General features: G+C 42.9%; 3 protein-coding genes across 6 annotated transcripts in view; all 3 read left to right on the top strand.

Annotated features, from left to right (window-relative positions):
* The window catches only part of UBN2 (ubinuclein 2), a 56,348-nt gene extending 46,786 nt beyond the window's left edge, over positions 1-9,562 (top strand). For both annotated transcript variants that reach the window (XM_080393097.1, XM_080393096.1), the window contains exon 17: positions 139-9,562. In XM_080393097.1, coding sequence (XP_080249223.1) covers positions 139-188 — 50 coding nt within the window. In that variant the 3' untranslated portion in view covers positions 189-9,562. The remainder of the gene's footprint in view (positions 1-138) is intronic.
* Positions 9,563-10,472: 910 nt separating this feature from the next.
* FMC1 (formation of mitochondrial complex V assembly factor 1 homolog) lies at positions 10,473-11,174 on the top strand. Its single transcript, XM_080393214.1, has 2 exons — positions 10,473-10,807; positions 10,923-11,174. Exons 1-2 carry the CDS (start codon positions 10,670-10,672, stop codon positions 11,115-11,117), a joined length of 333 nt encoding a protein of 110 aa, XP_080249340.1. The 5' UTR covers positions 10,473-10,669; the 3' UTR covers positions 11,118-11,174.
* Positions 11,175-13,974: 2,800 nt separating this feature from the next.
* The window catches only part of LOC308066155 (putative RNA-binding protein Luc7-like 2), a 35,616-nt gene continuing 23,463 nt past the window's right edge, over positions 13,975-26,127 (top strand). For 2 of the 3 annotated variants that reach the window (XM_080393138.1, XM_080393137.1), the window contains exons 1-2: positions 13,975-14,319; positions 24,489-24,583. In XM_080393138.1, the coding sequence (XP_080249264.1) occupies positions 14,259-14,319; positions 24,489-24,583 (156 nt within the window). In that variant the 5' untranslated portion in view covers positions 13,975-14,258. Of the gene's footprint in view, positions 14,320-22,678; positions 22,750-24,488; positions 24,584-26,127 lie in introns of all 3 variants that reach the window. The other variant, XM_080393139.1, reaches the window with a different exon arrangement.

The raw sequence follows: 26,127 nt of genomic DNA, 5'->3' as shown, positions 1-26,127 counted from the left end.
CCACCATATAAAGACAATGTACTTTTTGGTGATGCTAAAGCTAAATGTGCCAAATTCCTTTACCTTTTGCTGTAAGTTATAAAAACTTCACTCACGCTTTTATTCTCCTTTTTCTTTTCCTGTGTCTATAAACTACAGATGGAGGCCAAAGTAAAGGGGACACTAAGTTACAGCGGAAAAACCAGTGACTTCTGGACAAGCAAGGGAGCTGAAGCAGTTCTGGTTGGCTGACAGAATCTGCCCAGTTGGGAAAGTGCTTATTGTCACAGGGCTGCTGTTTCTGTCGATGTTTACATATTCTGATCCCAAGCACTGTGGTGAGAGGAAGAAGAAAAAGAAAACAATACTTGATCAAAGAGAGAAGGAAAAGGAGGACTGGTCCTCCTGGTCATGCAGACTGGTCATAGTTTGATCTTGCCTAAAGAAACAAGCTTTTTTTATCTGCTCTGATTGGCTTTTAAAAGAAATTGATCGTCAAACCCACAGCAGCACAAACTTTTTTTTTCCCCTCCCTGGGTGATGTCCCATGAAGAGTTGAAAGCGTGAGAGGAGCTAGAATAGGTTTCTCCATCCATTGTGTAAGGTGGTATCATCCACTTCATAAGTGCCCAGTATAAGATTATGTGCAGGTCCTGAGTGTACTGTATGGTTGTGGACCAAAGGTTATGTAGAATAGGGGTGGTGCTGGGATACTTTGCATTATAATTAATCCCTTATACAAATGCAGTTTCTGATATGGACATTTTTCCAGCTTTATAAGGCTGTTTGGCTTTAGGGAGCCTACAGATGTATGCAGTCTCATTAGAGAGTTGTGATCAAAAACAGATCTCCTGGTACATTCAGTTGTGTGAGACAGACTACTGGGAAATCCCTTTCTCCTAATTTGATTTTTTTCTTTAATATAAACATTCTTATTTAAGGGAGGAAGAAGACGGAAATTTTCCCATTTACATGAAAAGGAAACCCACATTTTATTGGTCAGACTAGCATTTCTTTCCCACTTTTTTTTTTTTTTTTTCAAAAAAACACCTTTTTTTCCTCAGTCCTTCCATTTGTTAAAATTTCTTTGCCTTTGTCTTGTGCTTATCTGCTGTGGAAATTAGCATGTCTTTTATAAAACACAACCAGTTATTTATCCATTCTAGATCTTCCTCATCTTTCATCTAACTCCTCCCAAAAGCCATGCATTATACTGATTTGCTAGTTAAAGCAAGCTGATGGTGACCTATTCCAGAGCCAGGTTAGTACTGCTTCAGGCATTAGCCAAAGAGGAGTCGTTCAAAAGCGACCAGAGGTGCCTTCTCTTCTGGGGGCTGAATGGGTTGTCTTCAGCATTTCCAGCCCCTGCTGGCCTGGGGAGTTCCTGACCTGAACTCTTTTCTTACATGGTAGCACAAGACTGCAAAGCTGGCTTGCCTTCTCCACCTCCCCCACCTACCCACCCCCAGATAGCAATACATAGACTGGTTCATTTGTAAGTGAGGAAGTTCCCAGCACATGTTGCACTTTCAACACTAGGACAGAACTTTGCTGTTGAGTCCCTTGCGCTGTCAGATAACAGGTGAGAATGGCAGAAATTGTACTCAAGTCATAGGGGAAAGGAGCAAATAAAACAGTATGATGCCCTTCTTCAACCCCGAAGCAATCCTTTGCTCAGAGATACTGAAATTCCTAGTAGCTAGCCTTTCCAGTAGTTTGAGATTGAACCAGTGGCTACTGGTTGTCTTACACCTCCCAGAGAGACTTTGACCCATGGATAATGAATCTTAAATGTTTTTTGATAGATTAACTTATAGCTTTCAGGTTTCTTTTACATGTGATTTATTTTTCTTAGACCAGACAATTTCTTTTCTATTTAGAGCTCATTTTAATTTTATATAAATATATATACATGAATTTAAAATAATATATATTGTGTATTTAGTATAAAACTGTTGGGTTGAGCTCAGCAATAAATGTTTTTGCACAACACTTCTGTGAAAGACAGATTGAATTAAAATAAGATGCATTAGTTCATTAATTTCACTCCATAGCATCTGCCAATTAAATGTGTTTTAGCTAGTGCTGATGTTTTGTATGTGGCGTGTTGGTTAGATGAGCTTGCATCTCCATCGTCAAGGTTAGAGTTAAAACACACAGCTACGTAGACTCTGGCATTCTTAATACTGTGCAAATTCCACCAAAATACCATAAACTATTTACAATGCAAACTTGATCTGATTTTTTTTTTTTTTTTTTCCTCTTTCTCCAGGAAGGGTTGGAGGAAGATGGCTTTTGGTTTTTGAGGCCAAACAGTTATGGCAGGATGCTAATTCTCTGAACTGTACCAGACCTGATAGCTTTTAACAGTGCATGTAGCTAAGGGAGTTGCAGCAGTCAGCCCTCAGGCAGCAATATATTTAAAAGACCCTGTCCTAGGAGAGTTCTACCTCTTCTATGTTTTCCTCATCAAGGCATGTCATTCAAATTGCCATCTTTTGTCTTCGTACTTAATGAAATATTAGACTGGGAGACTTGGAGCCTTTATAACTACAGCACAAATTTTCTTTCAACATTCCTTTCTTCCTGGAAGTATGCCTCATCTTCAGTTGGGAAGTATCCTCTCTAAATCTTAAGAAGGGTAGGAGTATTCCTGTCTGTGTGGCCTATTGAGCTTCTCAGTCTTGGGAAACAAGTCAACTAATACTTATTTTGGAAATAGATAGGAGGATGATCAGAATAAAGAGGACCACACGTTGTTCATGAAGCCAGTTCACACAGCCTCCCAAGACGGTATCTGTTCTCAGTTATTATGCTTCTGAGCTTTGGAATCAGCAACATAATGATGAAAGAGTCTATGTTCCCTGGTCTCCCTGGTTAAACCTAGCAAGGCCAAATCAAAGGAAATAATAGGGTGGCTCTCAGAGACCTTTGCAGGTAGCATAAACAGGATGGGGAAGTAAAAGATACCTGCAACATCCAAATGCAAAATTAGGTTAATACTGTACTATTTTCTGCACAGCAGCAGCTCTTCTACAGACATTTCCCCCCAAGTTTTTACTAGTTTTTAAGGGCCTTTGTTAATAAGTAAACTGTAGTTGTACATACTAAATAACCCTCAGTATTCACAAGCAATAAGAAAGCCAAGTAGAGCTGTCTTTTCCAGACAGCAGGGCTGAACTCGGTTTGGGGACTGTATATGAGCAACATGTCAAGCTCACTGAAAGCCCCAAACGCATGCAAGCAATAATTTCAAACACAGGTTTTAATGTTAAAACCGTCTGGGTAATGTTTTCTGCTACATGATCCAAAGTCCCAAAAGTCATGGTAGCTATTTTATATCCTTTTGAGACACTTGCAAAGAAAGAAGGCAGGCTAGATGAAAATCGGGCTGCAAAGTTTCCCGATACCTTGGACTGCAGTGTTATCCTAATCCAAGATGCAAATGGCTGAAATCACTTCGTCCAGCCTTCTCTGTTGATTTGAGATACATGACTAATAGCTATCAACTAAGTCACAAGTGTGGATGCTGTGGGTTTCACATCTGTTTTCTGCTAATCAGAAGTAACTTTTAATTACCTGGGTTCTGCTTCTTGTTTGAATCCAATCAAAGTTGTCTGATGCACAGATTTGGGGGTGGGACAGGTGCCAAGAGCCTGTTTCCTTCCTGCAGTCCCATCGCCTACCTGACCCTTCCTCCACACTCCTTCTCCACTTGGTGCAAGACCCTTGAGGACATGAAAACAGAGAAATCCTGCAACTCTCCCAAGCTGCCATCAGTTGTGTGAACCATTAACCCTCTGGGAGTCATCTTGGACTCCAACTAACTTTATCACATTTGCTGCTACATTCGTAAAAGGAACTTTTGGCTGTATTTATTAGCAAATTCTAATCTAGTTTACAGGTTTTGGTTTTCTTTTGAGTAGTTTTTTTCCACAGATGGATTAGAAGTGTTGGGGTGTTTGGGTTGGTTGGGTTTTGTTTGGGTGTTTTTCTTTTTTTTGTTAGGTGGGGGGGTGTTGTTTGGTTTTTGTTGGGTTTTTTTTTAGGAGTGAATTGGTGGAAGCACAGTGGTCCCTCTTCTGCTTTTTATTTTGGATTTTTTTTGAAGATGGCATTGCAGGGAAAACCTGGAGCCAAGCCAAGCTGTTGAAGGCTTCCTCCTACACTTCCATCTTTTCATGAATCAGGGGGAAATCGTAAAAGGGACACTTGCTTTATGTTTGGTTTTTGGTTTTGTTTTTTTTCTCCATAAAATGAAAAAGGAAGGTGAAAGCAGTAGGTAAATGACTGATTAATTAACACTTTATGCAATTTTAATTTTATAGAAATTAAAAAAAAGGTTGGTAGATTTTGGTTGGTCTTAGCTCTGGTGAAATGGCTGTTACCCTCCATGACTTACTTGATTCAGGCCTTTGTCCTTTGTTTAAGTGCCTTTTTTTTTTTTTTTTTAATTTTATTTCCCTACCCACTTTAAACTGTTCTCAGAGATCCTGAAGTGCTGGAAGGCATTTTGGAGGAAAATCTTAAGCTTGCCAAGATGGCTTTATGCTGTTATACTATTTGTTCCCTTTTGTAAAGAAAACAAAAGTGTAATGTGTGTAACCTCATAGCTGCTGTACCATGGCATTGGTTCTGTGTGCTTGTGCATTCTTTCTCTCACACTCATACACGTGCACACACACACATATACAGCAATATTCCCATGAAACCTGTTCATACTCCTACATTCTGCTGGCTCTGAACACTTAACGGTGAACACTTGTGCAAAGATGGCAGTACAATAAAAAGAGTGTGTGTGAGTGTGCATAAATGTGCATGAGAGAAAGGAAATGGCTAATGGGAATGAAGCTTCTTGCATTTTTCTCTGAAGGTTTTAAATTTGGATCTTAATTAGGTTATGAGTAAACATTATGGGCCCTGTCTGGCAACCTTATTAAATACTGGACCACTTCATGCAATTACTGAGTCTGAGGCAAAGATGTGTGACTGACAGCCCCAAGGAGGTGTGTGGGGAGAGGAGGTTAAAATAGCAGCTTGTGACAAGTTTCAGTTGAGGTGAATTGTGAGGAATGTTGTGTGTGGCTACTCACATCTGCCTAACACAGTTATTGTGAGGATTCTCACATTTACCGGAATTTATATTTTCTGCTACACATCATGTGTAAGAAGGAATTTGGTAAAACCTGCAGGAGTGCAGCTGCTAACTGAATTTAAACCTGGCTACGCTTCACATGCTGCCTAAATCATGCACCATGAAGTACTTTTCTAGTTGTACTTTTTCTCAGTTTATTGAGATTTCATTAATGGTTTGTTCTCTTAATATAATGAACAGTAAGTTCATGTTTGTTAGCTGCAAGTGAACCCTTAAAGTAGTGACTGTGCTTGTTTTCTTGTTCTCTGGCAAAATTAGTAATCTGCAATAGGTCATCTAGTGGTTTTAACAATTCTATGCCGAGGATCTATTTAACTTGCCGTAAACAGGCATACCTGAAATCAGTAATTCACTTGGTCAACGAGTGCTAAACTTAAGGTAACATGTGTACGCATCACTAGACTGCGCTAGTGCTGTGATGTCCTTCCCTTGGGGAAGATCTAATTTTGAGTTGCAATGTGAAAAGGAAGCATTTACTTTCCAGAATGGAAATGGAATGAAGAGTCCTTCGTAAGTGGAGAACTCGTCTAGAGAACACATATGATAGCAAATACAACATGTTCCTGTGGCAGAGAACAGCCTAACTGCTATTTCAGTTCTTAGCTTGTCCTCACATGTTTGAGTGAACCTGTTTATGTAAACTAGGCCATAGGCAGATTTCTTCTACCACTCTAATGGTGCCAGTCAAAGACAGGACTATTGCTGGTAGCTCAGCCAGTTGGAGTGATAGTGAGGGTGCTGCTTAATGTGCCTTAGGTACATCATTGAAGTTACTTCAGGGGAATTTGCCACATCCACCTGTGGCAGTAAACTGAGCTAACCTGGCTCTTCTGTCGCTGTCTAATTCATGTTGGGCACACAAACTCTTTAGCCTAGGCTGATCTGTGAGATGGGGAATCTACAGTTGGTGATGATGGGTACTGTTGCAGTCTTTTTTAACAAATGCAGCTGTTGTGAATATCTGTCTGTCTGCTGCTTAAGAAATCTCTGCCAAAATAAGCAGCCAGAAGTATGCTTACTGGGTCAGTGGAAAGATAACCATTGTGTAGGGGAATGCTTGCTTTGTGGAAACTTCTGGTGTGGCTTCATCATCCTTTCTCTATGACCCAGTGATCCCTTGCTGCTGTAATAGCCTTTTCGGGCCGTAGAAAGCCCTGCTGCTGCTATTGAGTTATGCTGAGAGATCAGCATGGCCTGGAACTGGCCCAAAACTGGGGAAGTACAAAGATTCCCTACAGCTGTTTTTGCACACTTCTCATAAATAAAACTGTGCTAATCTTGTCAGTAGTCAAGGATATAGGTCTGTATTTTTGTAGCAGTTTCTGACAGCTATAATTCTACAGAGCAACTCTGGAGAAAAAACAAAAAAAACAAACCCAAGCCACCGTGTTTTATATCTAGAAGTGAATTTCAGTCTCTTTCCTTGCCATCGTCTCCTGCTTAGGTAATAACCATTAACTAGTAAGTTTTTCTTTATGGTGAAGTAATCCAAAGCAAGCAGCGTACACCATGTTTGACTCCTATCATGCTCAGTACTAAAGGGTTTTGGTTGGGGGTTTTTTGGTGGTGTGTTTTCCCAGAAGTGTGTGCAGATTTATTTTATCAACAGACAGTTGATTTGTTACTGTCTAATATCAAGAGAAAAAGAAAGAAAAGCAACGAAAACCAGTCAGGAGATACCACCATCACAGGCCAAACCAAGTAGCTGCTGAGGCAGCCAGGGCTTCTTTGAGACTTCCTAGATTTCACCAGAGGAGTGGAAAGTGGGGCAAGAAACTTTCTGGTGTGCTCAGCTTTTTCCATATAAGGCCTTAGTTTGATTAGTAGTCACTAATATCAACTATGCAGATAAGTATTTACATGTTTCAGTGTTACATGCATTCCTTCCCCAGCTACCCCTCTTAACACACGTGGAAGTTTTACCCAAAGAAAATGGAATATTTTTTGAATGTCTGTACTGCAGAAGTCTTTTTTGCTAATGTGAAGAAAGAAATTTGTATTTTAAAAAAGAAACCCTTTCACTGGTACAACACCTAGTGTCAAGTGTCATGAAGTTGCTTCGAGAGGGAAGCTAAAATCACCTCTTGTGACAGGTTTGAGTGAGAGTTTTTTAGAATATTCAGCTCTCAAAATTGGTTTAAGAAGCTGCAGCAATGTTTTGTTTTGTTTTTTAAAATGTACAAATTGGGTTTGGGGAAGAACTAGTGAGACATCCCAGGTTTCTTTCTGGTATCAGAAGTAAATGAAATCAATTTCTCACTGAAATGAAGTTGCTTCTAAACAAGGGGAGTTATTTGCTACACAGTAGCTGGATCTTTAAATAAAAGCTAAACTGTGATCCCCAGGTATTTCTCACTGATCTCCTAGTTTTGTTGTATGTAACTACAAATAACAATTTAGCTCAGAGGTGAGAACTGTAGTGTGTGTTTTATTGCCAGTGATTCCATCATGTAGCAATTAGTACCATGTTCTTACATAGTTCTCAAGATCCATACTGGAAATAGATGGGAAAATTTTATTTTTGGACTACTGTTTAAAAAAAATTACAAAATTAACTGCTACTTTTTACCCCCAAAAGTCTACTGAGCGTTTTATATTTTAGCATTTAAACTAGTGCCCTTGTTAAGTGATTTGTCTCTTGTAGTCTTCTTTTGCTGAGGGTTAGAAGCATTTAATGAGTAATCCTTAAAATGTTGGCATTTTCTAGCTTAAAGTGAGGTGCTTGTAATAAAAGGGCATCTGTGATGATAACTTCTATTCAAAAGCACTATGTTCAGAATATTTAATTGGGGAAGAAAAAGAGTGAGAGCTCAAGTCCCTTTAGTTCTGCCTGATAAAAGAGGCTCAGTCACGAACAGAGCATCCAGATACCTGCCTGCACAGCTAACGGTCGTGGGGATCATCCCCTCGACAGAGGTTTGGCCTCAGTATCCTTTGTTTGGTTTCACTTATGGAGTGTGTATTTGCAAGTTTGGATACAGCCAGCTTAACTGTACCTGATTTGCTGTAATCCCCAAGACAATGAAAGGCTGAGAAACAAATTAACAGTGTTTCCTGCCTTTCACTAGGTAGCCCTTTTGCTAGGTAGCTCAGAACAAACAGCTGGCCAAGTGCTATGTTATAAATGAATGTTAAATCACAGCTAGAATTCTTTGCATTCCTTGGCTTCAAACAAAGGAATGCAGTTACTATGAGATAGCAAACCTGTTTGAGTTGGTGATTCCTGTGATGCTTTACTCAGTCCAGCATGAATTTGTACAAGGTCACCTTCCTCCTTTTAATACTTGCATATTTTGGATTATAGGGCTTAGTGATGGAGAGAGGATCTTAACAGCTGCGTGCTCACCTGATGAGCTCTCCAGAGAATCTCCCCTGTGAAATGCTCCCCTCTTGTGACAACAAGCCTGAACAGCCAAACGCAGCGACATTTGGGTGGCTAGCACCACTTTCATTTGGATTTTTAGGGAGATGTGTTCCAATAACTTCAAGGGATACTGTGTGTTAAATATCTGATTTCTTTCCTCTCTCCTTATAAAACTGGACCTGAATGCAAGTTTTGAGTTGTCTGGGTTTGTTTTGTGGGTTGGGTTGTTTTTTGTTTGTTTGTTTTTGTTGTTTTGGTTTTCTTTTTTGTGTAATAATCTCAGGACCTGAAAGATTGTAGCATTTAGTGTGTCTTAAAAATGATGTACTGTACCAGCCATGGATTTTGTAAATACACCTGTCTCCCTTTTTTGTATTTTAATTTTTTAAAAGTGTGTAAGGCTCTTTGCCAGAGGAACTGGTGCCTGCTTAATTTCCATCCTGAACTGAAGCAGGAAAAGGAAGAAGCTGCTGCCACAAAAGCCCGCATCAGTTCCAAATGTGTATATTGTTCTGGTCAGTTTAATGGCTGTTAGTCTTTTGTTAGTTGGGAAGTCCGTTTGTTCCCCTGCACGTTCCCAGTTGTGGCTAGCAGAGCCCTATCAGGGAGACTAATTTTTACTCTTGTGTGTGACTACTTGATGCTTTGACTCCTTCCAGATACTCAGGTTTGCTATCCCTGAGACGTCTGTTTCCAGAGGTCAGGACTATCGACCATCTGCAAGAATAGCCAGAGAGTTTTACGAGTGCTTTGGTCCAAACGCAGTAATAGGGTTTGTATCCTGTGAACCTTGCAGATAACCACCTCTACCTGTTCCGAAAGGTGGAGTTGCCCTTTTATTTTCAGCTTTCCTGAAAGGAGTGCAAAGATACTTTTTTTGGCAGCAGACTTTGCTCTGCGATCCAACCTTGCTGGCAGACCCCTGTTCTGCAGTAGGAGCCTTACTCAATTCAGCGTAGCTGTTCCCTGTCCCTAACTGCGACAGGCTTTTTTCATGAGTGTACTTTTCTTTTTTTAATGTCATGTGTCTGTGCTGTATTAAATAAAGAGGAATGTACATATTAGCCCTGTCTCTTGTCATTTCTCAGAACAACAAATATGTAAAAAGGCTTCCCATGAAGGGCTGTCACTTGGGGTTTTTGGCGGGTTGTTCACTGGTGCTTTGGGGGGGGGGGCTGCTAGCGAAAGCGAGGGAGGTACTGCTCGCACGGAGCAGCGCTTTAATCCCGTCTTAGTTTTACAGGGATCTTGCCTTCTGAGGTGCTTTATTCCCAGGCCCTGTCTAGCCTCCTAGCCTGCGGTAGGAGCCGAAGGGCACTTCCGGGCCCGCCCCGCCCCGCGCTCCCAGGGCACCATGCGGCAGGCGTCTTCCAGGCCGCGCGCGGGGAGGTGCTGCCCAGTCAGCGGCCTCCCGCGCGCTCTATAAAAGGAAGGGGGGCGGGGAGAGGGAAGAAGTAGGTGCATAGAGAAAAGGCCTCACAGCAGCCCCAGTGGCCTAATGGATAAGGCATTGGCCTCCTAAGCCAGGGATTGTGGGTTCGAGTCCCATCTGGGGTGACTATATTTTTCGCATCCGCAACCCGCCCAAGCGCTTCAGCGCTCTGAACCGCGGCAGGCGCTAGCCGCGGGCCTCCCTCTCCCGCGGAGGCGGAGTGCCCCCCTCTCGCTCTAACGGGCTGCGGATCGTTTTAAGGCCACAGCCCCGGAAACGCGTGGGCGGCTGGCGGTGGGGGCACAGGGCCGCGGCCTAGCGCGGCTTCCCGCAGCCCCAGGGGCGTCCCCGTGATCCCGCTCCGGTTCCTTCGGCCCGCGCTCGCAGCGCAGAGGCCGGCGGCGAGCCGCCCCTCCCTCAGCCCAACGGTCTAGCGCGGGGCGGCGGTGGTGGTGAGCGCACACGGGCCACGGCACGGCCCCGCCTCAACGCTCGGACCTTCGGCACTTGACCGCCGCTGGCTGGGGGGGCCGGGTAGGACAAGGCGATCGCGCACTTCGGTTCTCGACAGCCCACGCTGGCGGAACGGCGCCTCCTGGAAGCGCACGCAGCCCAGCCTCCTTCTGCGCCCCTGGGCCGACAGCGCGGGGGTGAGGTCTGCGCGCGCCGGCCGCTTCTTTATTGGCCGCCGCAGCGAGGCGGCGGCGCTCGATTGGTGCGCGGGGGGGAGGGGCGAAAGATGGCGGCGCTCGGCTCCCCCCTGCGCACCCTGCGTGGGCTCCTGCGGGAGCTCCGCCACGCCAGCGGCCGGGCGGGCCGCCCCTACCGCCACACGCCCGCCTACCGGCACATCGTGGCGGCCTTCCGCGCCCACCGGGTACGCGCGGGCGCCTCCCTGCCGCTCCTCCGTCCTGCCTCCCCCTCGGCGAGGCGAGGCGGGAGCCCGCAGCCGGGTGTGTGAAGTCTCCGGGGTTGTTCCCTCCTCTCTGTAGGTCACCAGCGAGAAGCTGTGCCGGGCCCAGCAGGAGCTGCACTTCCAGGCTGCCACCTACCTCTGCCTGCTCCGCAGCGTCCGGGAGCACACGGCCCTTCACCAGGAGTACCACGGCAAGGGGGAGCGCTCGCCGGAGGAGGTCGCCGGCCTGGTGGGCTTCAGGTTGCCTCAGCAGCCGGGAGGGAAAGGTTAAGATGATTTTACTGTGTTACATACTTATTCCTGAATAAATATCCTAGAATTACCGAAACGGGCTGGCTTTGCTAGCTTGTGCCTTCTGTCAGTTCTAGGTTGCCGGTACGGTGTGAAAGAGCCATAACTGGGAATCCATTTCCCAGTTGATCAAGCGTACCAGGCCCACCCCTTGGATCTGAACGCATGGTATGACAGGCAGCCTCCATGGAAAGAGAGAAAGGTGGTTTGTAGTGGAAAAACATGACAGCCTTCACTGCTAAACTTTAAAAGGAGTTGCAAGTAAGAGAGAATTTGCCTGTTTACTGTAGGATTTTCCAGCCACGTGGGGGGTCCTGAAGCAGAATTTTCTACCCTCCCGATAGCAAAGGTGCTTTCCTTAGAACAGGAGTCCTCAAACTTTTTCAACAGGGGGCTGGCGTGTGGATGCAGTGGCAGGCAGTCATCTGCGGCTGCTTGGTTCCCCCCCCAACCCCTGGCGGGGGGGTGGTGTCTGTAAATACTGGGGGCCGGATTGAGGACCCTGGGGGGCCGTATCCGGCCCACGGGCCATAGTTTGAGGACCCCCGCTTTAGAACCTTGGGGGATTCTGACAGACACTGCAGTAGCACAATCCTCTTTCATCTTGAAGATACTTTTTTTCCATATCAGTCAGCTGGTGGTAACAATTCAAACACAAGTTACACATTTCTTAGTGTCTCTGAGCAGTTGACTCTGCGACTATAGGGTTCCTGTGCTGTTCTTACACACCATGCATCTCAGAAATACTGAAGTGAACAGCTTACTGCCAGTTACACTAGATAAGTCAGGTTGCAGTTTTCTTGTCTTGCAATCTGGAACAGCAAGTTTCTTTTTATAAGAAAAGAAGTATTGGCTTGAATTGTTGTTGCTCTCTTCTCTGAATAGGGTTGAATTGTATGAAAGATACACGAGATCTGTAATCAGGCTGACTTACAATGGATAAAAATGTGAGGCTTGTTTACATGGGGGAGGAGCTAGAAGCAAGGCTAACAAGTGGGCTTTTTTTCCCCCCACTACCAGGGGAAACAAACTATTCTGACAGAAAAGCATTGCAAATACATTTAGATAAGTAATTCTCTATTTTTCTTCCCCTGTATGTGAAACCTGGGGATAGTTCCAATCCCCAAAGTATAGTGGAGAGGCACAATAGATCCTTAAGTCTGGGAAGATTTGCACTACTTAGGTCAGGTAAGGAGATGTGAACTACAAGTTTTAAGGTTCTGTAGACCAAAAATCTGGTTTGCAACTCTTGCAGTGTCTCACTAGTTAAACGGAGTTTTTTGGAAGTGTCGATAGCCCAGGCGAGAAAGTACCAACCTGTTTACAGCAAAGTAGATGAAAATTATGCGAAGTCAGCATACCCTAGGAGTGGCTGTGATGTACTACTTGTTCTGTTATTTAATGCAGCTGCTGCATTCTGCAATTTGCCTTCCAGATGGACTAAGGGCTCACTCCATCCGAAGTCTGTAGTATATTGCTCCAGAAGAAAAAAAGCCATTTAGGCTCACTGAAAGTAGTTCTGGAAGAAAAACTGAAATTTGGCTAGAAATAGATGCTCCTTAAAGAGTACCTAGAGTTAAAGGTTGTACAGTGTGGGTAAAAATAATAACTAAAATTTCTCGATTTCCCCTAAACACTTAAGTACTAAGTAGAGAAAATTTTAACCGCTGTCTGTGTCTCTTCCAGTTACTTCCCCTTCAATCCAAAATCATGACTAAAACAGTAAATGTGAATATTAAAGGAAAAAACAAAGCTGGGATGTGCTGAATAGCTGAGGGGCACTGGGTAGGGAATCTTTTCCTAAACGTGTTATAGAAGACTCCAGTCAGAGCATTGCATCTTCTCTGCAAGTCCTTGTGAAATCCAGATAGTCGGCGGTGGGGTTTTTAATGGCTTTTTTTTGTTGCCCTTTCTCTACTTGTATTAAGCTAACCTTAAGAGTTGAACACGACCCTGGCTGTGGACGAGAGCCGATCGTGGCGACAGTCACTGGCGGCTTTTGGGCACTAGATGGCAACGCCGTGGTTAAGAAAGGGATACTCGCAAAATGCAGGCGTTAGAATATAAATTGTGAAAAATGTTCTTTTTGAGACTGGTTGCTGGCGCTCTGGAAGTTGAATTAGCTTCAGTTTTAAGGGAGGTGCGCTAAAAGGCGGCTGTTGCCCTGGCTTTTCTCACCAACGCGACCGTAATTGCGCTGACGGCTTGAGGGAACGGAGCTGCAGACAACGGTGCCGAACGTCACTCCCACGCAGGGACCAGTCCGCGAGGGGCAGGCTCCGTCAGGGCTGGCGCTGACACGCGCACCCACGCTCGCTCCGTCGCCCGGTGAGCGCGGCCCAGCGCAGGGGACGCGTCTGTCCTGGGGACCAGGCGGCGGGGCTGTGAGAGGCGCCCCCTGCGCAGCCCAGGCTTCCCGCCCGCTTTGCGTTAATCCCAGCCACGTGCTTCGGCACGTTACAACCGACCGCCCTGCGCCTGCCCCGGCTGGGTTTCGCCTCGGAAAGGCAGGGACGGCCCCCACCGCCCCCTCCCAGCGGGCCTCCCTGTCGCCCCCCGCGGGCGCGGCCACTGCGGGCCAGGCCGCGCCGCCGCCGACCCGGCGGCCGCGACGTCACAGCGGCTACGCGGAGCCGCTCGGCCAATCGGCGCGCCCCAGGGGCCCAGCCCGGCGAAAGGCTCGACGGCCCAATCGTGAGCCTCGCAGCGCGGTGCGTCACCGGCCGGACGCCGCGCTTGGTGGCCAATCAGCGGGCGGCCAAGGCCCGCTCGCGCTGACGTCGCGGAGCGGATGAGGGTGCCTAGGGCGCGTGCGCGCGGGCTTCCGTTACGGCTGGCGCGCGCGCGTGGCAGGCGTGAGAGGAAGCGGGAGGAGCGGAGGGGGGAGGGGAGGCGGCGGCGGCACGGAGGCCGGCGCGTGGCAGGTTTCCCGCTCCGCTTTCCACCGGGAGCGCGAGACAGGCAGCGCCCGCCTGCCCTCCCCGCGGCGTCGGGGGAGCGGCTCCGCCCGGGCCCGCGAGTGACGCGAGGGGGAGGGCTGAGCGCCGCGCCGGGCCTCGGGCCTTGTAGGCCGCTCTCGGCGTGACTCGGCCGGGCTGCGCCGGCCCCTCGCGTGCTCAAGATGTCGGCGCAGGCCCAGATGCGCGCCATGCTGGACCAGCTCATGGGCACGTCCCGGGACGGTAAGTGCCCCCCGGCCGGGGCGGGGGAGGGGAGGAGGGGGCGGAGCCGCCGAAGCCCCTGAGGTCACGACGGTACCGGGCAGGCCGGCCGGCCGTTCGCCGTGATTGGCAGGCCCGGGGCCTGCTCCCTGCCGCCCCCTGCGGGGCGGGGCCTGCCGAGGCCGTAGGTCAGCGGCGGGGTGGGGGCCTTCGGCGCTGCCGCCCCCGGGGCTCGGGGGAGCCGGGCGCCACCTCCACCCGGGGAGCTGCCAGCGCCAGCCGCGTCCGAGTGGCGGGGTGCCCTGCTGGTGCTTCAGCTGCCGTTTAAGGCCCGCTCCCCGCGGTACCCGGGGCGCGCAGCGGAACTGCGCCTCAGCGGGCGCGCCCGCGGAGCCTTCCCGCGCGGCTCACCTCTGAGGGAGGCAGCAGCGTGATAGATTCAGATAGCCGAAAAATTCCCCCCAGTCAGCCGTTGCTTCAGTAGAGCAGGTTTTGGTGGGGTTTTTTGGTGGTGGGTTTTTTGCGGTTTTTTTGTTACTATAGTTTTGTCTAAAGTCTGACCCAAACCATCATTTCAGTCAGCAGGTGGATATGGCTGCTGCTTTCTGAAAAAGAGTGGAGTTAACCCTAGTGGGCAAATTTTCTTAAAAAACAAACAAGCCTCAAACAGCTAACTAAAAGCTTAACATCTAGAGGTAGTAATCCCAAGGGGGAGATACTAGATGTACAGTCAGGTTTCAGATCATGCTGCGGTCACCTAGTGAATTGAAGATTATCACTGTGTGAAGCTTCTCAGAATTTTTGTCAAAGTGCGTGGCAATCAACATGAGAGTTTGAACTGGAAGTCGCCCGTCAATCCAATTAATTTGGAGGCTGCTAGAAGAAAGCAGTTCCTTTTATGCTGTGTAGCATTTTATTTATAAACAAGGGAATACTGCGCCCGAGCGTAGACAGCAATTAGAGATTATTTAAATGTTCTGGATGTCGTACTCACTCTTACAAATGTGTTACATGTTTATTGAAGCTTAGTGCTGAATTAATGGTTACCTGTTTTACCATGCACGGAGTAGGCTGTATGAGCTGGGATGTACCTTGTACGTGCCAGTCATCTATTGGTACTGGGGTAATGTGATTTGACAGCTTTTTTTAGTGTAATCTAGAACTTTAAATAAACATAACTAGTGTTTACATACCTAGTATATCGGTAATGCTTTCTGCTAAGTGCTTATAGTTGTTTTAAACAAAGGCATGTTAATCTCATTGGAAAGCTCCTGTTCTGCAGAGATTGCCTTCCAAAGCAAGACTGGTTAGCGAGTAGTCATCACGAAGGATCTGATGTAGGGTATTTTTTGTCTTACCCCAGAAGATTTGTTGTGGCTGTGCATGTCTGAGTGCTTGGCAAAGTAACATTGTGCTCGTGAAACTCAAAGTCTTCCCAGTGTTGGCACCTAGATTGCTGTTTCAGAGCTACCCTAAGACGACTCAGAAGGTTTAAAGAGCAGGGGCTGTTGTAATTTTTGAATGTGTTTTCTGTTGGGTGGTGGGAGAAGAGTGGGATTTACCTGTGACACTTAAAAATGCTAAATGGCTAAGATCTAAACCAGGAAAAGCAATTTCAGACTAGATTTCCTTCAGCTTTATAAGAAAGCAGTTATTTTATTGATAATTGTATTCACCCTCCCACCTGCCCTGTAATACCCAAACTGCATGGGGTGAACTGTTCACAAACTAACTGGCTAGAGAGCATTTAAACAAAATTGGCAGGATGGGGAAGGATAAGGAGAAAAGACTGTTTGCAAAACTAGCTTCCATTATTGAATTAAGTGGGGAATTGAGGATCTCAGTGTAATACCATTCTAGTTTTCTAAAAAAAAAAAATATTAAAAATTCAGTGGAGCGATATTTAAATGAAGTGTGTACAGGAATTGAAAATGATCCCTTTTTTGCAGACCTGGTCCTTAATAAATTCAAGGCCAGGCTCAAGGTCATTGAAGGATTGCTAACCTTGAGAGTAGTGGGGTTTGGGGTTGTTTGGGGTGGTTTTTTTTATGTTGCTGCCACCTTTTATAGATACTCTGTTTCTAGTAATATGCAAATTGCAGCTTTTCATTAGAATATGGTGATTTTTTTTTTGTTTATTTCTTGGTAGGCCATAGCTCTCATTTCACCACTTGTCCCCATTGCCTTTGATTTTCCTCTGCCTGGCAACACAATAGAGTTTAAAATGTTTTTAAAATAAAAAATCTTTCTTGGGTGGTGTTTGTGGTTTATGTTCAGAATTACCAAAGTGCTTTTTACTTTCCTAATTAACAGTTTTATACTTGTACAGAGTTTTTGGTTTTGTTGGGGGGAGGGGGGGCAGGGCAGCAGCAGTTGTTTTTGGGGTTTGGTTTTGTTTTTTTTTTAAGGAATCTAGAATGTGCAAGTTTAAAATTCTTACCTATATATACAAGCAGATCAAACATTTGAGCTCTTCAGTGGGAACAGAATAAACTCAGAGGTAAATTCAAAGCCAGTAGTGGTGGCTGAATACATAGTCTGTATTACTTTCTTGGGGTTTATAGTATCATTTGTAGAGAAAGGAATGTGCTCTGAAAATGGTTTTGGAAATTCCACAACGAGATGCTCAAACATGGTTTTAGGAGATGAGCTGTAGGCTGTTAATTGTGGAAGTTTGTGCACGCGCGTTATGACTGGTGTCCCTGGGGCTGGAATGGAGAAGCTCAGAGGACGTAGTTATTAAATGTTTTTATGGATTTGCTGTTAAGCTCTGAGAACATCTAGAAAGCACAGTTCTGCATTGGTCAAATTGATTCAGGGAATATCCACTGAGTTGTAAGAATATTTATGAAAAATAAACTGTAAGGAGCCTTTTAATTTCAAATGTAGCTGCCCAACATGTGGCTGTCTAGCAGTAAGTATGTAGCTTTGGGCCTGCCCCTTGCTGTATCCTCCCCCAGAAGGCACTATGCTTGTGGGCCGGAAGAACCAAGAGCTTTGTCACTTGCTTTGGCAAGTGGCCTGCTTCCTCCCTTGTCTCAGTTTTGGCAGTGGGATAGACGCAGTTGTAGTCACACAGTGTCACTCAAGATGTGACGAACTGCTGCCTAGTACCTGCCAGGATCTGAGGTTCAGGCAGCCTCTTTGCCAGCTGTTCAGACCAGTGCCCTGCTGCTCTGTGCTTGCCTTTGCTCATGTGACAGACACCTGACAGAAGTGAAACAGAAGGGACTTGGCAGATGCTCTTCAGGAGTTTCCAGTGCGTTACAATTCTTGGAATTTATCTGGGATATCTGAAAAGCAGTTGTATTGTTAATGTCAGTACAGTGAAATCATTCTGTAAATAGCAGGTATGGCTTTGTTACAAACCTCGAAAAGTATATTATTTAAAAACAAGCGTGTTTTTTTTAAATACCTTAAATATACCTAACGAACTTCTCTTGCACGCTTCTCTGACAAGAACTGGGGAACTGGATTGGATGTCAACCATGCCAAAAATTTGAAAAGTTAAAAAAAAAAAAAAGGCAGCTTAGATTTTCGTGTTTGCAAAAAGATGGACTAATTTAATGGAGTCATGACTGCAGACTGGAAAAAACGCTTCTCTGAAGTATGTCATTCTAAGTACTGGTAACCCAACATACTTAAAAAAAGAGAAGCTTAAGTAAATATAAACTACTGAATATGTTGTGTGGGTTTCCCAAATATTGAGAAATAAGGAGAGCTGAAGACAAGTGCTAATCTTAGGTATTTACATACAAATGTTTTCTTCATATGGTTTTTTACTGTTAGCACTTAAACTAAAGGAGTTTTTATTACATGTGTCAGTAGGTAAAAGGTTAGTTCAGTTTGAATTTATTGTTGATGACCAGAGCTGCAGGAGCTCATCACTCAGAAGTATTAGGAATAAGCTTATAGAAAAGTGATTTTTATTTTTTTAATACTATTTTTCAGCTGTAAAATTGAATAAATATGCTTAGGTAAATGCTGTTTTTGCCATTCTAGAGAATAGTCTCTAGAAAACAGGAGGGATCCTTACAAATAGGATCCTAACTTTTTAAAATAAATAGTCATTTACAAATTGAGCAAAATGTTATCGATTGATATTAATACCATAGGATTTTTTTTTTTCTTCCCCAGAATATAGCTGAAATGAGCAAAGATTGCCAAGTTTTCCTTAAAAAGGCTTGATTGTAAAGATCCCATGTTATCTTAAAGCAAGTTGTCTTGCTCAACTGGTTTGTTTTCTGACAGGTCAGTGACCTGCTCTGCCTTGGTGTGTGAGTGCCAGGGTCAGTGTGAGGAACGGGTTAGAAGCAGAGGGTGGAGCAGGATCATTACTTCTGACAGTAGTGCAGACAGAGCAGATCCAGCTGGCCCTGAAGCAACACATCTTGAAATTGCTAAGACCCGACTGTCACAAAGAAATGTGGTGATGGTTTTGGTTTGTTTGTTGGTTGTTGTTGTTTCTTTATAATTGCCACTACATTGAAATTAGGTTATAGTCTACAGCTGTGAAAAACTAGCAGAGTTAATTAGATTCTTCTTAAGAGACAGGTACATTTGTGTGTGCTTCTGAGACTTACATGTGGTCATGGAAAAGATACCACAAGCATCTTAACAAATATTGCGCTATGTGATTAAGCAGAAAAATCTTAGAAGCCTTTAGATACACAGAACCTGTATATATAGTGCCAATTAGCATCTCTTTTGTTTCACCTGCTAGCTTTTTGAGCCAAACTGCTTTGTTTTAAGTCTTTCCTTCTGTACTTCACCTGTTACTAGTAAAACTCTTGCTTTTTTTTAGATCATCATCTTCTGGCATTGAAACTTAAAATTTCGATTTTGCATCTATTCATGTCTTAATCAGTTTTTCTGTTTTGTGCTAACCACTTCAGTTATTCTTAATAGTGGTTATTAATGTGTGACTTCTCTGTCCTCCTTGTTTGGGAGGAGTTGAAGTGACACCCTTGTGCTTATCTTAATCATCTGCTGTTTGTTTGACATGCTGTATATGGAAACAGAGGTGTCATTTAGAACTTGTAACTTATTTTTAAATTTTTTAGTTTCCATATGAGATTATTTGAAGAGTTCTCTGTGTACTTAAGGATGGGTAGTGAGTTGATGTTGGCATATTCAGGGTACATAGATTTTGTTTTGCACTTTGCTTTACACTTGGGTGTGGAAGGTGGTATGTGCTTTTGAAGTTTCAGTATCTTGTACATTACTGGAGGACCACTAGACATTTGGGTAGCCTCAGGCTGCGAGCCAGGTTAGGGAGCCAAGGGCCTCTGAGAGCTCTTTTTTCAAATATGGAGCAGCAGCAAAGTAAAGGCAGAAGAAAGTATCTTGTATACATAAATTTCTGGAAAACCTACCCAAAATGTGGAATTGATTAACAGCTCAGAAATCTGAAAGTAGTAGCAACACATGAATTTCATTAAAAGGTTCTGTATTTGTCAATCAGGAGTGATCAGAAGGCTTTAAGAGCAATGGTCATGTTTAATGAACTGTATTTGCTGCCTCCATTATAATGTTCTAGTACTCTAGCCCTTGAAAATGAGGGGAACAGGGAATGACAAGGGATTTTTCTACTCTGGATTTGGGACACCATATGAAATGACATTTATGAAGAAGCACATGGGTATATTCATACCTCATTGAAAATCACTCCTGTATTTGTTCCACTTGTAACGTATTAACGAAAAAATAGTTTCATTATTTTCTGCATTCACAAGTATTAATTCAGTCATAGTGTAAAACGAGCAGTCCTACTTGGAAGTATATTGTTCTAAAGGTGTTACGGTAAAGATGCATCCAGTGTTAGTGACAAGAATATCAGAATTAGTTGTGTGTAGCATGGACAGGATCTTCTGTCACTGCATAAGCCTCAATTAAATAATGATGTTGAATACTTGTTATACAGGGCTTGCTTTGCTGATGAAATTTGACATGAAGTCTTTATCCTGATAGTCCACCCAGTTAGTAGCTCTTCCTGAGTAAAGCTTTTGGAGTCCCTTGCCAACACGTTGAGACTCATACTTCAAAAACTGGAGTGGAAAGCTGGTTGGGTTTGGTTGGTGTAGCCTAATGCAGGAAGTCAACAGCATGACAATGAAATTGCACGTTGTTGTCTTTGCATGGTTTGCACCTTTAATTTACGATTAGAGGTGACAGTTGGATTATAAAGGGTAATTCTCACCAATGCACTGGCATTATTGTTAGTAGTGTATTATGGTAAAATAGTAAGAGATGCTGGATCAAATAAATCATTGTTATAAGCATTTTATAATGTTGACATTGTTGATATGTAAATGTTCATTCTGCTGGTTTGTGATCAACATTCCTGTTCAGTGTATTTTAGAGGCTTGTTAATAGGTTAGACTTGGGAGTTCAGAATGAATTGTATAGCACAAGTGCCCATTGTGATCTTAACTTCTAGATGGTTCCTTAATCAGCAGTTTGCATTGGTCTTGAATACTGATGTTACTTTTGTAGTCAGCATGTTTAATGCAAACTAGAAAATTTCCTTTAGAGACTTTACATTACTGACATCATCTTAATGTTTGTCTCTCTAGTTGTGTGGTTTCTTTATGCTTATAAAGGATATAAGATATGCAAGTATAGAAATTGCCTTGGTATTTGGCCTTTTTTTCTTTTTCTTTTCTTTTTTTTTTTTTTTTTTTTTTTCTTCCTGAATTGTTTCAATTGTGTTTTCAAAGTCCTTTATTCATCGGGAAAGTAATCTCTTACAGAAATGTGGTTTGGGCCAGGTACTTTCAGTAAAACTGAAGCTGCTGCTTCTTGAGGAACATTTAAATTTTTCTGAATCTCCATACAAATTTTATCAATCATATGATGTGGGTTTTTTTTAATGGAGAAAGATCTAATTGGAACACAGGGATGGCTTATAGTAATAGGTGTTGACTCCTTTAATGCCCTGGTAAATTACTTTAATTTCTTTAATGAGCATGAGTTCTAAAGATCAAGTAGTTGAACACTCTGCTGTTCTTCAGAGGCAGGGTTAAATAAGTTGCTATTCTGAGCTAACTTAATTATTTACCTATGAAAACAGAACTTGTAATAAGGTCTGAAATATCAGTCGTAGTGTCCTCTTTACAAACATTTAAGGATACTTCTAAAATTTAGGTGACCACAGCTACATGGTACCTAGATGTTACTATTTTCTTACAGAATATAGAAAGCCTTTTTTAATACTCATAAATATTGCTTAGCATTCACGCAACTGTTTGACAGTGCAAGTGTATCAGCCTATGTACAGTTTGACAAAGAAAAGCAGCATCTTGGTTACCTGATGTACCACTGAAGTCCTTGGCTTAAGAACACATCTATTCACGTTCTTTTAATTCTTAGAAGGCATCTGCAAAAGTCTCTTTCACTATAGGCTGAATGTCAGGCATATAGTGGATCTGTAGATTTTATTCCCTGCCCCCCCCCCACCTCCCCCCAGCAACCTGTGTAGACCCCAGGTCATCACCTACTCAAGATGATTCGTCTGTTAGGGCAGCAGCAGAATGCATCGTCTCTGTCTGCCAACAGGTCTGTGCTATGTAGGGGTACTGAGGCTCACAAAATTCATGAAGAAGTAAAAACATTTTCCTCTGAGGTTACCAGACTAGGGAATGAGCTGCCAGAGGGACACAAAATTCAGTCATTGTTAGGGCATAGTATGTGGCACCTTTTTCCTTTTGATAAACCTTTCCTTCTGAAAATGCATAAGTTAAAAAGAAATGCGAATGTATGGAACTGCTTTTCATAGAAAGGAAAAGATAAATATCTGCGTGTTCCGTGTATGGGAACTTTTCTGAAAGCCTCGTAAATACTAGACCAAAGGCACAGTGCAGAAAGAATAAACGTTGGAACCGAAAGGTGGAATGTATTCTTGAGGCTGTCATTGATCAGTTTATGCTACCTTCCACACACCACACACACCACCACCCCCACCACCCCCCCATGTTGCCTTACCTCAGTTTGGTAATTGTGATTATCACACTAGCCGCTTACACTTAGATGAAAACAGAATGTATTGCAGCTGTAGCGTCAGTTCCTAGTTGTGGTAGAGGTGTGAAAAAAGCTATGTCTAGATGTTGAAGTAATTTGTGAAAATGCTGCTTACCAACTTAAGGAACTGTGAGTCTTTCAGCAATTTCTGGTCTTGGTAACTTCTCGATTCCTTGTAGGTTAGTGCTATGAGGCAATCAGCTGTATTTTTAAAAATACTTTTCTTAATTTTGTTCATGTGTCTTTGTATAGAAGAATCTTTACAGTCAACATGTATTTCTAGATGCTGTGTTAAAATTGCTGGCAGAGTCTATTATTCTATACAAACTGAACAATCTGGCCCCTTGTTTTATTTATAAAGGTTCAATGTATCTTTGCCTGCCTACATCAATCTGCAAGGGAGTGTCAGAAAGGCCCCGCATTCGCCGAGCCGTGAGTTATCAATAACTTTTCAGATGTGTTAATGAATGTGGAACAAACGCAGTTATGTGTTTAAAAAAATATGGATCCACCTCCTAAAAGCGGAAAAAAAACCAAACAAAAAAAAACAACAAAAAAAAGAAAGGAAAGGAAAACTCAAAACTCTTTACTGCAGTAGCAGGCATGATCATAAGGGGAATGCTCTGAATTTTTAGTAGTGTAAGTATAACTGAGCAGTAAGTTCACCTTCTAGAAAACCTATTGTTGAACTGCTTTGAAGCTGTCTTTAGCATGTGGATTACAGGTTTTAACTGTTTTATACTGCAGACAAATTAAACGTGGTGTTTTTGGAAACTTCTGTTTGCTTAATAATCTGAAACTTGGCCCATCTGAAAATGTTATATATTAGCATCCTATGCATAGAACTGATATTTAAAAATCTGATGACATAATAGTAAGAAAGGCTTGACTAATAAGAGATTGATTTTTTTAATCCCCCATTGTTGTCATTACCTCAGTAATGAATTTGGCTTCTTGAATTATTTAATAGATTCAAACTTCTCAGTGTTAGAGGTCATGACGCCTTAAAAAATCTTTAATAACTGCAAAATGGATCTACACTCTTTAAAATATTTGATGAAATGGAAAAGGCTGCTATCTGAAGTCAATGTATGTCTTTTCCCCCCTTTCCCTGCCCTCAGCAGCCCTTCTTGCTTCAGTAATTCACCAGTAGGTTTTCAATTACTCGAGATCTTAACAAGTTATTATGTTTTAAAAAATTAATAAATAGATACCTCCTGAGAGAGAGTAAGATGTTTTATCATGCCTGCATCTTAACAACAAGAGAGCCATAGCAGTCATCTCTCTTCCAAATCTCAAATAGTGACAATTATGTTATGACTCGATGGAAAAGATATTTCTGGCCTAATCCCCAAAATACCAGCTGTTTACATTGTTCTGAAGACTTTAGGTCTTGCTCCAAGATGGGGTTATTTGAACTTACAATTCGACCTCAGTGTGTCGGCAGGTTGGTGCTTCTGCTGATGCAGGAACTGCAACCCGCCATGAAGATACAATTAAGATGTTCCCAGCCCAACAAGCAGCATGTAGAAAAGAAAAAAACAAAAACCAAAAGGCTTATGATATGGAGATGTGCAAACATCTGTAAAATAATTTTGCATATAGGTTATGTCCATATGTTTGACTTTTTTTCAGGTTTGTAAGCATTTAAAATCATTCTTCTGCCAACTCTTTATGCTACTGCCATCAGAATTAAGAGGGTGCATTGCATCCAAGAACAAAATCATAAAATGAGTATCAGGTGGGATTCGGTGAAGACTCAGTGTGTATCATTTTGTGTTTATGAGGCTGCTTTTATATGCTAATTGTTGCATAAAAATACACCACTATTTCATGCAAAATCTGAATAGAACGTTATATAGCTCATTTAACAAATGCTGTTGTAGCAAAGTGTTTTTAAGCTAATGTTGTCTTTCTGGTTTCAAGCACTTTTCACCCTGCATTTTTGAAAGGGAAGTGTGAGAGGATTTTTAAATAGCATTATAGAGCATTAAAACATATATTTGTGTTTTTGGTGTTATTTGGCAAAGAAGCATATAGTGTTTTAAGTTCTAGTTTCCATAGACCTTCACTATGTGACAGGGCAGGGTTAATGCTTTGCATGTAACCTGCAGAACATGCCTGGCTTCCCCAGATTTCTAATGTGGAATGTGCTGATTTCTATATTGCAGGTGACACGACCCGTCAGCGAATCAAATTCAGTGATGACAGAGTGTGCAAGAGCCACCTTCTCAACTGCTGCCCTCATGATGTGCTCTCTGGAACTGTATGTACCTAAATCTTGAGTTTTATTTAGATAAGAATGGAGAAATCGAATCATATTTGTTCTCTGTAATGTCTCTTAATTTCATGGTTTTCAGCAAATATCTTGTCTAGTGCTCTCTGGTGGTTCAGAGAAACTTCTATAAACAACTGATTTACACATTATGAGGTTAATTTTTCAAAGTTTCCTGTTCTGTATGCTAATAATTACTTGCAAATTCAACATTGTTTGCTGTAACATAAAAAAACATTAATGAAATAGGTAATGCCACGTACATGAATTGCACTATAGCAAAGTGGTTTTGAGCTGGTACAGTTGCAACTAGTAGAAAAAAGGAAGTATTATTTGTGCATAAATTGGGAAATTACTTTCTCACTACAACATAAAGTTTTAAGAAAGCACCCCACACAAATATTTGTATAGTGAAGAGAGGTGGTTTTTTTTTCTTCAGAAATATTTTAGTGAAAACATTTGAAAGTTCAAATAATTACATTTGTAGAAGCTGAGATACGTTTACCATGATAGTGATGCTTATTGTACAATATCCAGTTACTGTGCTGTTTTCACAAATTCTTTGGCAGTTTGAAAACCTCGATTTATGGCATATTAGTAACTTGTTTGACTTGGATTTTTGTGTACTCTGTAGTAGTGGTTCCTCTGAGCATAGCAAGTAAGGGACTTTGACACGTGCCATAACTTTGTAGTGTGCCCGTGCTTTATCTTGTGGTGCCTGATTAAAGTAGCACATTCTTTGTGAAAGGCAGGTGAGTTATGTTGCATTGATTATTTAATCTGATGTTCCGTGATGTTAGAATAATTAACTGTAGAGAAATGTAGTATGATGGTATGCAGAGTCTTGTGTGCCTACAATTCTTAGTGCTGTGCTTTGGTAGCTTTTATTGATGTTGGCACATCTTCTTACCCTGTGGCAGAGGGGAAAGTAAGTACTGGAAAACCTGTCTTAAGGATTATTTGAAGTGTTATTGGTTGTCTGTGCTGTATCATTCTGAATGGCTAACTTGACTAGAGCCTTTGATGAAATGCAGAATGAAATTAATTTGCAAAATGGAAAACTGAAATATGTAGACTTGGTAACTGATTTCCCTGTCACCTGGCCTCTAACATGCTTTCCAAGTAGCTGTGATTTGAAATTGAAATAACATTTTTGGTTGATTGAAGGGTCTTCAAAGGTGCATGCATACACTACTTCTGTTTGTTTTACTAATTTTGATACTTCTACTGACAGGTCAACAGTTGCAGTCTGTCCATCCTTCTTCTTAAGAATCCCTGCAAAAGCATGCACAACTGTAATTTGCTGAGAAGCAGGGACAAAGAGGCAAAATAAAGAGTAGAATTGAACTAGAGAACTTAAAATATTTATCTTAATTAAAAAAGGCAGCAGAATAGAAAAGGCCCAGTTGTTGAGCTTCTTAAGTCTTGCTGCTTCCTAATATATTTTTTCCCTATCCTTAAAAGACATTGCTTTTTCTTCTGAATTGCAAAGTTCTGTCACATCACAGAAATCAGTTGTCTTAAATTTAACGCGG

This window comes from Falco punctatus (genome assembly GCF_963210335.1).
Source record: "Falco punctatus genome assembly, chromosome: 6".
NCBI classification, from domain to species: Eukaryota; Metazoa; Chordata; class Aves; order Falconiformes; family Falconidae; genus Falco; species Falco punctatus.
Note: the sequence above shows the minus strand (reverse complement) of the source record. Positions and strands in the feature narration are given on the sequence as shown.

Excerpts from the sequence above, each read along its gene's own strand:
- FMC1 (XM_080393214.1), top strand. The coding sequence starts at position 10,670 with ATGGCGGCGCTCGGCTCCCCCCTGCGCACCCTGCGTGGGCTCCTGCGG. Across the intron at positions 10,808-10,922 it reads CGGCCTTCCGCGCCCACCGG|GTCACCAGCGAGAAGCTGTG; the intron begins GTACGCGCGGGC and ends TCCTCTCTGTAG.